Source organism: Schistocerca gregaria, chromosome 3, assembly GCF_023897955.1.
Source record: "Schistocerca gregaria isolate iqSchGreg1 chromosome 3, iqSchGreg1.2, whole genome shotgun sequence".
In the NCBI taxonomy this organism is placed as follows: domain Eukaryota; kingdom Metazoa; phylum Arthropoda; class Insecta; order Orthoptera; family Acrididae; genus Schistocerca; species Schistocerca gregaria.
Window position 1 is genome coordinate 554,589,912 of NC_064922.1, and position 17,947 is coordinate 554,607,858.

The 17,947-nt window shown below is 43.5% G+C and overlaps 1 protein-coding gene across 1 annotated transcript in view; it reads left to right on the forward strand.

Annotated features, from left to right (window-relative positions):
- The window catches only part of LOC126354146 (low-density lipoprotein receptor-related protein 4), a 765,275-nt gene that overhangs the window by 477,842 nt on the left and 269,486 nt on the right, over window positions 1-17,947 (forward strand). Inside the window, exon 7 of the mRNA XM_050003556.1 lies at window positions 14,601-14,713. Coding sequence (XP_049859513.1) covers window positions 14,601-14,713 — 113 coding nt within the window. The remainder of the gene's footprint in view (window positions 1-14,600; window positions 14,714-17,947) is intronic.

Below are 17,947 nucleotides of genomic sequence, written 5' to 3' on the forward strand. Positions count from 1 at the left end.
CACAACATCATGAATCCATGGACTCTGTATGTCTGCATGGGACTGTTCTAGCTGGTGGAGGCTCTTTAATGGTATGGGTCATGTGCAGCTGGAGTGATATGGGACCTCTGATACGTCTAGATACGACACTGACAGGTGACACGCACGTAAGTATCCTGTCTGATCACCTGCATCCATTCATGTCCATTGTGCTTTCCGACGGACTTGGACATTTCAGCAGGACAATACGATACCTCATACGTCCAGAATTGCTACAGAGTGGCTCCAGCAACATTCTTCTGAGTTTAAAGACTTTTGCTGCCCACCCCTGGACATGAACATTATTGAACATTTCTGGGATGCCTTGCAACGTGCAGTTTGGATCTCCACTCCTGGTATTTATGAACAGCCCTGCAGGATTCATGGTGTCACTTCCCGCCAGCACTACTTCAAACGTCATTCGACTGCATGCTACGCCGTGTTGTGGCATTTCTGTTTGCTCGCAGGGACACTACACGATATTAGGCAGGTTTGCCATTTTCTTTGACTCTTCAGTGTATTTAGGAGCACACCGTTCAGCGCACGTTGTTAAACATGGAACTCCGCAACAGACCGCCACTACGTGTACCCATATTGACCCAACGACATAGTCAATTACAACTGCGGTGGGTCCGGGAAATCGGAACCGACCGTTGATCAGTGATAACGTGTCGGCTCTTCGGATGAATCACCTTTGATGCTACATTAGGTAGCTGGTCGTCTCCACAAACGCCGTCGTCGAAGTAAACGGCGGCTCGAAACGTAAAACGTGCCACGGACGCCGGCTAGTGGGAGCCCTATTACACTATAAGAGATATTCTCCTGACCTTACATGGAACCTGTGGTAGTAACCTAAGACACGCTGACAGCTGCGAACCACCTGCGTCATTTTTGATATCTTCCCCGATGGTGCTTTCATCTTTCAGCATTATAACTGTCCGTCACTCGGAGCTAGGACCATGCTACAGTGGTTTGAGGAGCATTATAGTGAACTCACGTTGATATCTCGGCGATAAAATTCACCTTACGTAAATCCTATGAACTGTCGGATTCCTGATATGGAGATTCAGTGATGCATTTCGTTCCAGAGACGGACAAGCAAGCAGCTGGTTATAATGTTTTGGCTCATCAGTGCACAAAGGGCTGCGCTACTTAAAGAAAATTTTTGTTCTGCATAGCTATCCTCCTACCTGTTACTTAAAGTATTTACAGCAAAACTGAAACTGTCAATGTTAAATTCAGATTGTATTTGAAAATTGTTTATCTGTAACGTGAAACAGATGAGTTGGACTAAAAATTTAAAAAATATATACAGATTTATCATACAGAGCGAAAAACGCAATTTCATGAAAAGCAGATAACGCTAAATAACACAAAACAAAAAATAGCAAAACAACTCTTTAATGCTTCGTCAAGCTTACAGGTATATAAAACAATTTTCTGTTATTCATAAAAAATTTCACACTTATCAGTAATGACAGGAAATTCTTGCCTTAGATAATGATGGTGTACTTCCTATTGTGTACAAAACAACAACAATAATTAAATAGGTTTCTATATTTGTGCACGTAAACTGAACCTGCATCAAGAGTAATTGCTTTGGTTACATGGTCAGACCTGATAGCGCCGGCACGGTAGCTCAGCGTATTCGGTCAGAGGGTTAGGTGCCTTCTGTAATAAGAAAAAAAAACTGAGTTAATCGACCAACAACGAGCTTAAAGAGATTTCTTACGACGTCCTCCCCGAACAGATACAACAAACGAAAGCGAACAAAAACGACATTTAAAAAAAAAAAGATAGCTGAGCGGTCAGCGGGCCGTCTGTCAATCCAAGCTGCCCGGGTTCGATTCACGGCTGCGTCGGAGATTTTCTCCTCTCAGGGACTGGGTGTTGTGTTGTCCTCATTATCATTTCATCATCATCAGTGGAAGGCAACGGGAAACACACTCTGGAATCACTTCCCTAGGCGCTCATGCGGTGGACCTCTCTGACGAGGCTTCCCCCATGACAAGACCTGCCGTAAGGCAGAACACAAAGTTTTTTTTGGATTTTTTTTTTGTGGCATGAAAGAGAGGGCGGTGTGCTGATGACACGCCTCTCCTATCCGCATCCTCATCTGAGAATGACACGGCGGTCGGATGGTCCCGGTGGGCCACTTGTGGCCTGAAGACGGTTACACGAAAGAGCAGAAGTAACGCAATCACTTAATTTCTATTACTTACAATATGCAATTTATATTTTGTAAGGATATAAAATGCGCAGTGGGCTAACACTGAAATATGCGGCACTAATTCTGTGAAAAACAAAGAAAGAGAAGTTGTCGATTCCCAGTTTCTCTGTCGCACATTCATTTGTGTGTCTTTCCCCACCAAGACCACCAATGCTACCAGTAGTCCTACCATTTGCTACGTCATATATGTACTATACCAAAACTACCGAACCGTCGTTTTGGTAGAGCACAATTCTAGGTCTCACTGTGACAATCGGCTTCAATTTTTTACGAAGGGGGAGTTTACAGGCCTTTTCTCCCCGTAATGCGAAAGCAGTCTCGGAGAAAACTGAGACATCAGCTCGGCAGGACAGCGAAGGACGCCAATCTGGCGACGGCGCTCGACGCTCTGCGCAAGCGCCGTGGGCCCATTCAGCTCGAGGCGCCATTCACAGCGGTGCGCGCGCATGCGCCTTGGCCGCTGGCTGCGTCGAGGTCACGGCGAGTCGTCGCCGGAGCACGGTGAGGGGTTGGCGGGGAGCGAAGGGAGACGAGACGCCACCCCCGCATCCTCGCCGCTTCCCATCCCTTACGCGTAACCGGGGGCAGGATCCAGCGGAGGGTCTGCGCCGAGGTCTGCAGTCTCATTGACTTGCCCGCGAGCTGGGAGGGTAAGCCGCGCGGAGACAGTCTGCCAAAGCAAATCTGAAATCCAGGTCACTCTACCTGTCTAGTACACAAACGGAGTATTCGATTAACTCCACGATTATACTCACGAGTTTACCGGAATCTGAACTAATCACATATGTCATGCACATGTACGTATGGGATCTTAGGCGCATCTTAAAGTAGTCCCCGAAGGAATGAAATTTGTTTTTAACTTTACTGTCGCGTTTTGACACCGTAAGTTCTATGATGACTTTGTCAGAAGTGATTGTAGCTCCCTGCATAGATCAAGAAAATGTGATAGGTCGGTTACTGGTTTCATAAACGCACAAAAACAGCAAGGAAGGCGTGCTGGAACTGAATTAGCAGGGGAAGCGTGAGAGGATATTTTATAATCGCATTAAACAGGGGTTCTTTATTCTGCTAGATTCTTTATTGTCATGAAGACAACGCTGTGTTCATCATTATTCACGTTGCACCTAGAATCCACTACAACCAGCCAACCATTTCCCGCCTCCCTTAACGATGTCATTAACGTCCGCCAGTGGTGTGGCCGTAGATCCGAGATTATCCACCGGAACCATGCTGCTGCAAGAAATTTCCACCACCAATATTTGAGCAGCGAGGGAGGTATGGAGGTATTAAATTCATTATAACCGAGTTCCATTTTCATACCCATCCATGACACAAGATTACAATTACTCACAGTTACGACAACAGCCCACAATACAGCAATACACTCTGCATACAGCGTAACAGATCGAAGGAAGGTAATGAGAAACAGTCTCGATTAGAACTCCGTGAAGGATAGCAGTGTGAGTGAGATTCCACATTGTCCTCAACACTAACAACGGGACTCTGATGGAAACATCGCATGAAATTTGTAGAATTAATCTATTCAGTGAAATGACCGCCATTTTTAAAGCTTCTGGGATATTAAAACTGCGTGCCGTACCTGCAAACTGTCCCTATTCCGTGGCTAAATCACACCCACGGCATAACCCTTCATCCAGGAGCGGTTCTCCGTCAAGGACTGTAAGAGAGCCTTTTGTGACATTTGGAAAATAGGAGAGAGATACTGGTAAAGTTGAAGCTGAAAGGTAAGGTCGTGTGTCGTGTCCGGATAGCTGCGTTTCGTTCCTTCGTTCGCCGACACTTGCAGTAAACAGCCGTTAGTTGTTGGAATTTAAGATCTGTTCGTAAACAAACATCTTGCGCCGACTGTTGCAATTCTGATGCTTACTTTATGTAATTTACATCTACAGTGCGTTTGAGAAGTACAAGCACAAATGCCGGCCGGTGTGGCTGAGCGGTTCTAGGCGCTTCAATCTAACCGCGCGACCGCTACGGTCGCAGGTTCGAATCCGGCCTCGGGCATGGATGTGTGTGATGTCCTTAGATTATTTAGGTTTAAGTAATTCTAAGTTCTAGGGGACAGATGACCTCAGATGTTAAGTCCCATAGTGCTCAGGGCCATTTTACAAGCACAGACGAATGAAGCGAGAAGAGGACAACGAAACAATGTAATACTCGTGATGAACCCCTAGGTCTGGAAACCCAAGGTTTTCCCGATGGGATGTATTACGATTGAGTATTTGAACACATTATAACAGAATGTCTGAGGATCCAAACTGCAGATAAGCACTTGAGGACAGACGCATTATGCCAAGTGTTCCACATGGCCACCGTACATGTGACGGCGGGCTTCTCGTCGATACCTGTACACGTTCAAAAATCCCAGCCGTGTTCCAAATGCATTGGCAACTATCCACAATGTGTGCCCGAAATTCATCGACGCTGTCAACAGGACAGGGATACATTTAAGCTTTTAAATGTCCTCACACAAAAAAAGTCCACCACGATCAAGTCGAGGGGACTGTAAAGGTCACGGTACTGACGAGCCACGACCGATACATTTTTTATGGCAGATTCGTGCTACGAATTCCCGAAAAGCAACATCAGATTGTGCCGGAGCACATCATGCACGTACCACATACATCTACATAGACTCTCCACAAGCCACCGTACGATGCGTGGCGGCGGGTACCGTATACCACTACTAGTAATTCTCTCCCCTGTTCCACTCGCAAATAGATCGAAGGAAAAACGACTATCTACATGCCTCCGTATGAGTCCTAATTTCTAATACGTTATCTTCTCGGTCCTTACGCGCAATATATGTTGACGGCAGTAGAATCTTCCGGCACACAGCTACAAATGTTGGTTTTCTAAACTTTCGCAAAAGCCGCCTTCCCTCCAGGGATTCTCATTTGACTTCCCAAAGCATCTCCGTAACACTGATATGTTATTCAAAACTATCTGTAACGGATCTAGCAGCCCGCCTCTGAACTGCTTCGATGTCCTCCTTCAATCCGACCTGGTACGGATCCCAGACACTCCAGCAGTACTGAATAACAGGTCACAGCACCGTCCTATATGCGGTCTCATTTACAGGTGAATCACACTTCCCTAAAATTCTCTGAATAAACCGAAGTCGACCGTTCACCTTCCCTACCACAGTCCTCACTTGGTCATTCCATTTCATATCGCTTTTCAACGTTGCACCCTGATATTTAAACGACTTGACTCTGTCAAGCAGGGCACTACTATACTTTATCCGAACATTGCAGGTTCGTTCTTCCTACTCATCCCCATTAACTTACATTTTTGCACGTTTACAGCTAGCTGCCATTCATCACACCAACTAGAAATTTCGTCCAAGTCCTCTTCTCACTCAACTTCGACGCCTTACCGTACAGCACAGCACCATCGGCAAACGACCGCAGATTGCTGCCCACCTTTTCCACCAAATCATTTACGTATGCAGAGAACAACACCGGTCCCATCACACTTCCCTGGGGCACTTCTGACGATACCCTTGTCTCTGATGAACTCTCGCCGTCGAGGACAACATACTGGCTTCTATTATTCGAGCCACTCACACATCTGTGAACTTACTCTATATGCTCGTACCTTCGTTAACGGCCTGCAATGGGGCACCGCGTCAAATGTCTTCCGGAAATCTAGAAACATCGAGTCAACCTGTTGCCCTTCATCCATAGTTCGCAGTAAATCACGTGAGAAAAGCTCAAGCTAAGTTTCGCACTAGTGAGGCTTTCTAAAACGATGGACGTAACGTTCTAAGTCTCAAGAAAGATCATTGCATCCGAACTGGGATTATTTTCAAGGATCCTGCTGGAAACCGAAGTTAGGGCGATTGGTCTGTAATTTTGCGGGTCCTTCTTTTACGCTTCTTAGCTCTTTTTTCCACTCGCTTGGAACTTTGTTCTGGACGACAGGTTCAAGATGAAACAGAGGTAAGAAGCCAATGCCGTAGAGTGCTCTTTATAAAACCGTAGAGTGCTCTTTATAAAACCGAACTGGGATTTATTTGCTTTCAAACATTTCGGCTCTTTCTCTGCGCCAGCGATGCTTATTACTATGTTGTACATTCTGGAGTCTGTCCGATGGTCAAATGACGGTATGTTTGTACGATTGCGTGAACGATTTCTTAAATGTGAAATTTATAGCTTCGGCTTTCGTATTGCTATCATCAACTGCTACACCAGACTGGTCAACAAAGGACTATATGCTAGCTTCAGATCCGCTTAGCGATTTTATATACGACCAGAATTTTCTCGAGTTCTCTGCCAGATCTTTTGCTAAAGTGTGACGGTGGTAGTTGTATGTTTCGCGCGTTGACCTTTTCACAGACGCACAAAGCTCTACTAACCCTTGATTTCATTATTTGTGCGTTGTATGTTGAACAGTGATTGGAACAGCCTCTGTTTCCTCATCATCTTCAGAATTTCATTATTAAACCACCATTCTTTATCCACTTACTAGGTACCTAACTCTCCAGACCAGGATTTACAATATGCTTAAACATTACTCATATTTCCTGTACGTCCATCTTACTGGGACTAAATGATGTCAGTACACTAAGTGAGATACTAACAACCGCTTATCTGTTCTATCTAGCAGAAACACTCTCCTAGCCTTCTTGACTGATTTATGAACCACATTTGGTATAAGACATCACGATCGCTAATCCCTGTTTCTATACTGAAACTCTCGATAAGGTCCGGCCTTTTTGCAGTAACAAGATCTAAGATATTTCCATTGCATGTGGGTTGCCGAGCTACCTGACACCCCAGTCCATGCTCGCTAGGTTAAAGTTGCTTCCAACTATTGTTGCATGATCTGAGTATTTAAGCGCTACTGATTGCAAACTATCTTTGAATGAGTCAAGAACTGTCACAGCATAATAGGGTGGCCGGTAAAAAATCCAACAATTAACTTGGTTTCACTTATACCTGTTAAACGCGATCAGATAACTTCATTGTTGCCACACTCAGTTTCGACCTCAATAGAGACAATATTTTGGTCCACTGCAACGAATACTCCCCCACATAATGCCTCTGATTCCACGACTCACTAAATATCTCAGAGCTTTCCTTTTCGGATGTCAGCCAGCTCTCAGTCCCAAGGATAATTTGAGCTCGAGAACTTTCCTGGACGGCAGTAAATTTGGGAACTTTATTAGGAGTACTTTGAGGATAAAATTTACTCTGACCGCCGTCTGACTTCCCTTACTGCGTATCGATTGGAAAGTGTTCATCAGAGCATCTCAAACTACAGCCAAGCATAAAAAATTCTCACGTGCACTTCACAAGTACCCTGACACCCGAGTAGCTACTTCCTTTGTGTAGAGCACCACTGACCAATCAAGGGGGGTCCCACAAATCCCAACACGATAACGCAGGTTTAGAAATCTGCAACCAAAACGTCACAGAGTCAACGGAGCCTTTGGTTGAGATCCTCCAAACCGAAGAATGCCGATTAGCTCTGAGAACAATGTTGCAAATTGCGGTCACTGCTTGTACCGTGTGCGCGAAGCCAGCAGTCTTCGTCACTTCTGCCTGCCGCTTGTGTGAACTGAGTATGGCCTCAGATCCCATTCGACAGGCGTCGTTAGTGCCAACGTGAGCTACAACGTGCAAACGACTGCACCCTGCACGCTTGATAGCCGCAGGAAAGGACGTCTCCACATCTCGGATGAGGGCCCCCAGCAGATATACCGAGCGCACATTGGCTTTCTTTCCAGCCCTGAACGCTACCTGCCTATGTTGTTGTTGCGGTCTTCAGTCCTGAGACTGGTTTGATGCAGCTCTCCCTACTACTCTATCTTTTGCAAGCTTCTTCATCTCCCAGTACCTACTGCAACTTACATCCTTCTGAATCTGCTTAGTGTATTCATCTCTTGGTCTCCCTCTACGATTTTTACCCTCCACACTGCCCTCCAATACCAAATTGGTGATCCCTTGATGCCTCAGAACATGTCCTACCAACCGATCCCTTCTTCTCGTCAAGTTGTGCCACAAACTTCTCTTCTCCCCAATCCTATTCAATACTTCCTCATTAGTTATGTGATCTACCCATCTAATCTTCAGCATTCTTCTGTAGCACCACATTTCGAAAGCTTCTATTCTCTTCTTGTCCAAAATATTTATCGTCCATGTTTCACTTCCATACAAGGCTACACTCCATACAAATACTTTCAGAAATGACTTCCTCACACTTAAATCTATACTCGATGTTAACAAATTTCTCTTCTTCAGAAACGCTTTCCTTGCCATCCCCAGTCTACATTTTATATCCTCTCTACTTCGTCCATCATCAGTTATTTTGCTCCCCAAACAGCAAAACTCCATTACTACTTTATCTAATTCCCTCAGCATCACTCGACTTAATTCGACTACATTCCATTATCCTCGTTTTGCTTTTGTTGATGTTCATCTTATATCCTCCTTTCAAGACACTGTCCATTCCAGTCAACTGCTCTTCCAAGTCCTTTGCTGTCTCTGACAGAATTACAATGTCATCGGCTAACCTCAAAGTCTTTATTTCTTCTCCGTGGATTTTAATACCTACTCCGAAATTTTCTTTTGCTTTCTTTACTGCTTGCTCAGTATACACATTGAATAACATCATCGGGGAGAGGCTACAATCCTGTCTTACTCCCTTCCCGACCACTGCTTCCCTTTCATACCCCCCGACTCTTATAACTGCCATCTGGTTTCTGTTTAAATTGTAAATAGTCTTTTGATCACTGTACTTTACCCCTGCTACCTTCAGAATTTGAAAGAGAGTATTCCAGTCAACATTGTCAAAAGTTTTCTCTAAGTCTACAAATGCTAGAAACGTAGGTTTGCCTTTCCTTAATCTTTCTTCTAAGATAAGTCGTAGGGTCAGTATTGCTTCGCGTGTTCCAGTGTTTCTACGGAATCCAAACTGATCTTCCCCGAGGTCGGATTCTACTAGTTTTTCCATTCGTCTGTAAAGAATTTGTGTTAGTATTTTGCAGCTGTGGCTTATTAAACTGATTGATCGGTAATTTTCACATCTGTCAACACCTGCTTTCTTTGGGATTCGAATTGTTATATTCTTCTTGAAGTCTGAGGGTATTTCGCCTGTTTCATACATCTTGCTCACCAGATGGTAGATTTTTGTCAGGACTGGCTCTCCCAAGGCCGTCAGTAGTTCCAATGGAATGTTGTCTACTCCGGGGGCCTTGTTTCGACTCAGGTCTTTCAGTGCTCTGTCAAACTCACGCAATATCATATCTCCCATTTCATCTTCATCTACATCCTCTTCCATTTCCATAATATTGTCCTCAAGTACATCGCCCTTTTATAGACCCTCTATATACTCCTTCCACCTTTCTGCTTTCCCTTCTTTGCTTACAACTGGGTTTCCATCTGAGCTCTTGATGTTCATACATATGGTTCTCTTATCTCCAAAGGTCTCTATAATTTTCCTATAGGCAGTATCTATTTTACCCCTAGTGAGATAAGCCTCTACATCCTTACATTTGTCATCTAGCCATCCCTGCTCAGCCATTTTGCACTTCCAGCCGATCTCATTTTTGAGGCGTTTGTATTCCTTTTTGCCTGCATCATTTACTGCATTTTTATATTTTCTCCTTTCATTAATTAAATTCAATATTTCTTCTGTTGCCCAAGGATTTCTACTAGCCCTCGTCTTTTTACCTACTTGATCCTCTGTTGCCTTCACTATTTCATCCCTGAAAGCTACCCATTCTTCTTCTACTGTATTTCTTTCCCCCATTCCTGTCAATTGTTCCCTTATGCTCTCCCTGAAACTCTGTACAACCTCTGGTTCTTTCAGTTTATCCAGGTCCCATCTCCTTAATTTCCCACATTTTTGCAGTTTCTTCAGTTTTAATCTACAGGTCATAACCAATAGATTGTGGTCAGAGTCCACATCTGCCCATGGAAATGTCTTACAATTTAAAACCTGGTTCCTAAATCTCTGTCTTACCATTATATAATCTATCTGATACCTTTTAGTATCTCCAGGGTTCTTCCATTATACAACCTTCTTTCATGATTCTTAAACCAAGTGTTAGCTATGATTAAGTTATGCTCTGTGCAAAATTCTACCAGGCGGCTCCCTCTTTCATTTCTTAACCCCAATCCATATTCACCTACTATGTTTCCTTCTCTTCCGTTTCCTACTATCGAATTCCAGTCACCCATGACTATTAAATTTTCGTCTCCCTTCACTATCTGAATAATTTCTTTTATTTCATCATACATTTCTTCAATTTCTTCGTCATCTGCAAAGCTAGTTGGCATACAAACTTGTACTGCTGTAGTAGGTGTGGGCTTCGTTTCTATCTTGGCCACAATAATGCGTTCACTATGCTGTTTGTAGTAGCTTACCTGCATTCCTATTTTCCTATTCAGTATTAAACCGACTCCTGCATTACCCCTATTTGATTTTGTGTTTATAACCCTGTAGTCACCTGACCAGAAGTCTTGTTCCTCCTGCCACCAAGCTTCACTGATTCCCACTATATCTAACTTTAACCTATCCATTTCCCTTTTTAAATTTTCTAACCTACCTGCCCGATTAAGAGATCTGACATTCCATGCTCCGATCCGTAGAACGCCTGTTTTCTTTCTCCTGATAACGACATCCTCTTGAGTAGTCCCTTCCCGGAGATCCGAATGGGGGACTATTTTACCTCTGGAATATTTTACCCAAGAGGACGCCATCATCATTTAATCATACAGTAAAGCTGCATGCCCTCGGGAAAAATTACGGCCGTAGTTTCCCCTTGCTTTCAGCCGTTCACAGTACCAGCTCAGCAAAGCCGTTTTGGTTATTGTTACAAGGCCAGATCAGTCAATCATCCAGACTGTTGCCCCTGCAAATACTGAAAAGCTTGCTGCCCCTCTTCAGGAACCACACGTTTGTCTGTCCTCTCAACAGATACCCCTCTGTTGTGGTTGCACCTACGGTACGGCTATCTGTATCGCTGAGGCACGCAAGCCTTCCCACCAACGGCAAGGTCCATGATTCATGGGGGGGCTATCTGCCTAAGGGGTTCCATAATGCTACTGACCTTGGAGCTCCCGATAACTAGTAAACCCTCTCCCCGTGTGCCTGCTCGGGCCCTGCTGAAGGAGTGGCCACTTGCTCACTCACAGAGTGAATGGGAGGCCACGCAGCCAGTGTCCACATAGGCCCTCCGTCTCGAGCGACGCGAACGCGTTACCACCTGCCACTCACCCACTCACCACTGCGTCGGGTACACTAGGAAGTGCCTCGGAAGCAGAGCCCGTGGGCAAACCAAGTGAGGTGTCCCATGCGGCGCGCCAGATTCTCCGCTACCGCCACACGCCGAAGCAGCAGCCGAAATCGTATTCAGCTGTTCGCGAAGTGCGGCCAGCTTTCCTACATCCGCTCACAGCACGGACACATCCTGACCACCCTAGTAAGACTAACTGAGGAAGTAAAATCCCAGATATGCAACCTGCTACCTTCCTGATTTGTCTCCAATGGACACTGATGCGTTAATGAGCTATGCAGCTGGCGGTTCAGTGAGCAACTAATGCACTACAGATTGAGTGAATTTACGCTGACAAAAACGCGAGATTGGACCTCTTAAATAGGAAAAAATATTTGCAGACCTCTGCAGCTAGAGGGCTCCGAATTGTAACGTGCAACATGGTGATGTGTAACATAACTACGTCGGTGCGTGAGAAACGGCGTGCTGTATTCGAGTTCCGACTACGAAGAGTTCGTCCACATACGGGGCATGACAATGCCAGACCACAAACGAGCTCTGCAACATTTGCAACAATCCATGCTTTGAATTCACTGTTACTTTCCTGTTAAAGGTCCGCAGCTCGTGGTCTTGTGGTAGCGTTCTCGCTTCCTGCGCACGGGGTCCCGGGTTCGATTCCTGGCGGGGTCAGGGATTTTCCCTACCTTGAGATGATTGGATGTTGTGTCGTCTTCATCATCATCATTCATCCCCATTACGGTCGGAGGAAGGCAATGGCAAACCACCTCCGCTAGGACCTTGCCTAGAAAAGTGGTGCGGGTCTCCCGCATTGTCCCCTACTCTCCTCGGAGTATGGGATCTCATCATCATCCTGTTAAAGGGAGATTTAATAATTAAAGTGTCAGATTTATGGCGATTGGTTGTAGTACTTTCGAAAACTCTATATATTGTTAATGAGAGCTATAGAAAAACTAATGAAACAAAACTTATTAAATTAATATTCTCTATCAAAACTTCCATATGATATTGCACAAAATTTCTGGAGGATGCTGATTGTGTAAGGTGGCATTAAATGCATGCTGCTCTCTGTCAGTGCACCAGTATATACTGCACGAGATAACCTCCTTAAAGGAGCGCACATCATTCCCTTTATGCTGTTGTAATTATAAAACGTTTTCGTTTTAAATGTTGTTATTATTACTGATCTTTTGACTAGCTAGTTTTTATCCAATCACATCGACATATCAGGACTGATAAGTTTGAAAATATAAATGCTTGATGTGTGTACACTATTTGATCAAAAGCATCCGTATAGCGGAATTGACCGTAGATGTTACAATATACTGACCAGCCACTGTAAAACGAAGCGGCGAGTATTGTGTTGTCAGTAGACAAGCAATAACAGCTGAATGGATCCATCAGGAGAGTACAGTTACTTCTAACGTGAGAAACAAGTCAAACGGGGACTCTTGAACTCTTCTAAAACTGCGACTGTTGGTAATGTGATTGTAAAATGGAAACGTGAAGGAATAACAGCAGCTAAACCAAGACCAGGGAGAGCTGGTGGGCTGATGAAAAGGAACCGACGAACACTGCAGAGGGTCGTTGTGAGAAATCATATGAAATCATCGGAAGAAACTGAAACGTCCCCTTAGAAAAATTTATACAAGACTGTGCTTAAACTGAAACACAATATTTTTGGCGCAACGCTATCTGACTTTCAAAAATCCCTACAAAAGAATGGCCCTGACTAACATTAACCTATACCTTTCACAAATCACTTACCTCACCAAAAATCTTCGTTACTCGAACTACTGCAATACAGCGAGCGCCACTACTGCCACCTAACTTAATAGTCATATATATGTATCAGTTCATGACACCAATTCTTACAAATTTCAAAACTCCGCCCTCTCTCTCCCCACGTCCACCATTGCTGGCGGCTCACCTCCAATTGCGCAACGCTACGCGCTGTTAGCATCCAGCTGCCGCTGCCCAACACTACAATGGAAGACAACAATGCAAACCAACCACAGACTGCACACGGCATAGCCAGCGATTTTCATACAGAGCGCTGCGTGGCGGCGGCGTTACCAATAAAAAAAAACCTAAACAGCCTACTTACAAAATTACTCGTGAGCGCCGAAGTGTTACGGCAGTCCAGCTAGCACAATGGCCATGGTGCACAGGAAGTTAAAAGGAATCAGGTATAATGCTCGATCAGTTCCTCATAAGCCGCACATTTCACAGAGAAGCCACGATTGAGGTGGCATGAAGAGTGACGCCAAGGGACAATTGGTAATTGGAAATCCGATGGCAACGTTTGGGTTTGGCCAATGCCTGGAGAACGTTAGTTGCCATCATATGTAGTGGCAACAGTGAAGTACAAAGTGGATAGTGGTTACAGTATAGGGGTGTTTTTCATGGCTAGGGTGTAGTCGCCTTATTGCTCTTAAGAAAACGGAAAATGCAGAAGAATAAGAACACATTTTACACCATTTTGTACTGCGTACAGCAGAGGAACAGCTCCGTGACTATGGTTGTGTCCGTATGACACTGCACCTTGTTATAAAGGCAATGTTTTGTGGACAACAACATTCCAGAAATGGACTGGTCTACCCAGAATCCGGATCAGATCCCAATGGAACACATGCAGGATGAGTTAGAACTGTGACTTTGCAACAAATCCTAGCGTCCAACATCACTACCTCGTCTGGTTTCGGCTCTTGAGGAAGAATGGGCTGCCACTCCTTGACAGTCAGTTAGATATCTCATTCAAAGTGTCCCCAGCAGAGTTCAAGCCTTCGTAAAGATGAGGGGTGGAAACACACCCCACGTTAATGTACACTAACTGATGCCCAGATACTTTGGCCAGATAGTATAGTTGCCTGTAACGGAAGGTCTCCATCTCCTGCACATATCATGCTAAAGAAACTTGTAATTGAATAAGGTAAAGTATTTTGGAATTATTGTCCTAAAATAACTCTGAAACCCCGCTCAACGACATTATCGTGGGTTGTAGTGAGACGCTCACTATCGTCTATTATTTTTGATAGCTGTGTAGTTCTCAGATAAGGCAATCTAATGTGGGCTGTATCCGTTGTTCAGCAGGTCGTGCCACGAGAACGAGTTCCACTGCACGGACGGCAGCTGCCTGTCTCTCACCTGGAAGTGCGACCTGGAGTCCGACTGCCCCGACGGCTCCGACGAAGTCGACTGCCGTAAGTTACCTTCATGTGTGTTTATGTAGCGAGTGACATTGATTACTGCATTAACACATCCTTGTTGTCGCATTCCCGCCACTGATGTGAGAAAAGTAACACTACGGTGGTGTATTATACAGTTCCACCGAGTTACTGCCCGCGTAGTGTTGGTAGCGCTGAGGAACAAGTACTGCACTCTTGTATTCACACGTAACTGTGCACATGTCAGCTATAAAACGCTTTACTTCGCATAAGAAATCGTAAATCAAATTCAGAAATAAGTTTCCACAAACCACATTATCGTTTCAACAGACTTTGGATTGTATGTTGGTGGAACTTAGGTGATATGACGCGTTTATAATCAAGGAAGTCGAAACCTGCTGGTAGTCAAGGGAAGGCAGAAATCGGTTCCGATTGTGGACGGGGCCGTAATCAGTTACCATTGGTTGCCTTTTACAATTACAGACAATTTATTTCAAACCAGTAATTCCAGACTCAACAATAAATAAATATTCCAAACGTTGTTAATGAAGCAATAAACAACAGTGTAAATGATAGTGTTTTCAGTGAGATACAATTTAGCAAATCACCATTAAATACAGATACAACAGATAACGTTTTAAAAGCAAGCCATGTGACCTGGGCAGAAGGCCTTACACGCCAGGAATGGCAATAAATTAAGAAATGTTTAAAACTCGTTGCAACTTACAAATTATAAGTATCGAAATATTAAAGGCCAGTCGCCACAAACACAGCAGACGGCCTCAGACGCCAGGAATGGCAGTAAATAAGGTTTTAAAGAATTACTGCTAAAAAACAAATACCAAATTAGAATTTTAAGGCAAATGACCACAATCATGGCTGAAGGCCTTACACGCCAGGAACGGCAATAATATAAAAAAAAATTAGAAACATGATGCGTCAGTTTTTCACGCATCTCAGTGTGTATGACGTCATATCTCTTGAACTGTGTGTCATACAATGATTTCCTTTCACAATTTTGTGAGGGTTGCGAGCGAAAAAAGTTTTGTAATGGTTTGAAATCCTGTGTGAAGTTCCTTGCAAATCGCTAAGTGCTTCGATTCTCGACTACCTGATGAATGAAGTATGGGTACTCGCGTATCGTCGGCTACACTGCTTTTTCACCTCCCACTTCCAGCGCTTAGATAAGTGGGTGGTTCTTACCACCAAAGAGATTCTCTCCAGACAGTGAGTCATATTGTACCAAGTTTGGCTGAAATAGATCCAGTGACTTAGCATGAACATAGATGCGGAGGTCCAGTGTCGGTTGTAATTATCAGATGACTACGAAACTGCTAATGGATTAATGTCGACCCGATTTACGCTGGGAAAAAATATTCGTTCCAATGTTGGCCACCAGGTGCAAATTTGGAGCTGTACACTGTTAGTATACCAGTATGACAACCACGCTATCATTTGACAAAACCGTAACGTGACTGAACAGTAAGGCTTTCGAGAAGAGACCGTGAGCTGTTAGTGCAACTGTCATCTGTGAACGGCAGTAGTTACAGTGTTGCACTGAGAATGTATCGCCGAATGAAAGATTCGAGGAGAGACCAGATGTCATTAACCTGTTTAAAGAATGTGATAAGCAAATTCGAAAGCACGGGCGAGCTTGGTGTAGCACTTGGAATGGGAAGTTATTGTGGAGGTTGCCGTTGCTGTAACTGACACTTTCATCCCCTAAAAATATTTTTTTATATCTAATCGAGAAGTGAAATAGAATTTTTCATAAATTTTACTTTAAATTTTTTTCGTAAAACGTTTCATCCCCCACGGCACTCACTTGGGGGTTGAATATCTAGAAACACTGAAACATGTATTTTTTTTTAAATTTGTAACCGAGAAGTCAAAGACCAATTGTCATATATGTGGCCTTACATACCCTTTAGTAGTTCTTTAGTAATTACTTATTTTCAAAAGAACTTTCACCCACTATTTTACCGCCTTAGTGGTTGAATTTCAAAAATACTGAAACACATATTTTTAATTTTCAGACTTAGAAACCAAATACAATTTTCGTATTTCTAGCTTAAAAATTCCCTTAATAATGGCATTATTCCGATAAGCCTTTCATCCCCTATTTCACACCCTTAGGAGTCGAATTTCGGGCAATCCCTTCATAAACAATGCCTGTAGTTTAAGACACACACCCTCTCCAAACTTCAAGTTTCCATCCTTAGCAGTTTGGGCTGCGCGATGATGAGTTAGTGAATCGGTTTGATCCTATTTCATCCCCTTAGGGGTTCAATTTCCAAAGACAGTGAAACACGTACTTTTTCATCTCTAACCGAGAAGCCGAACACTAATTTCAAAGATTTATCTTTAAAAATGCTTTCGTAGCGGAATATTTTCGTAAAACGTTACACACCCTATTTCACTCCCTTAGGGGTTGAATTTCCAAAAACAGTGAAATACGTATGATTATTTCTAACAGACAAGCCAAATACAAACTTTCATAGATTTACGTTCAAAAATTCTTGCACAATGAAATATTTCCATAAAATCTTTCATTCCTCGTTTCACCCCCATCACTCGTATTTTTTTATTTCTAACTGAGAACCAAATTTAAATTTTCTTAGATTTAGCTTTAAAAATGCTTTCATAATTGAATATTTTCATTAAAAAATCTCGTTCCCTGTTTCTCCCTCTTAGGGGCTCAATTTCCAAAATTTCCTCAATTTCTGACAGGAAAGTCAAATAGCAGTGTTCATAGATGTAGCTTTAAAAACACTTTAGTAGTTCTTTATTCATGAAGTAGTTTCAAAAATGCTTTCCCACTCCATTTCACGCCCATAGTGTTAAATTTTCAAAAATTCCGAAACTGGCCGAGAAACCGAATACCAATTTTCGTAGGTCTACTTTCAAAATTGCCTTAATAACGGCATTTTTCAAAAAACCCTTCATCCTCTATTTCACTCCATTAGGACTGGAATTTAGAAAAATCCTTTCTTAAACGAGGCCTACAGTGTAAGATTCACACCTCCAAATTTCATGTTTCTATCCTTAGCGGTTTGGGCTCGATGATGGCGAGTTAGTCAATCAGAATATTGCTTTTTATATAGAGATTTTTTGTGTGAAATGTCGATATACCCTCTCCTCGGATGTAACAGAGCTTCAGCTATGTCATGCACCTTCAATAACTGATTTCCCGATGTTAACACATTACTACTTCAGATAGTTTTGAGAATGTTCTGCCGTAGATCGGCAGACACTTGGTCTGTGTTATTG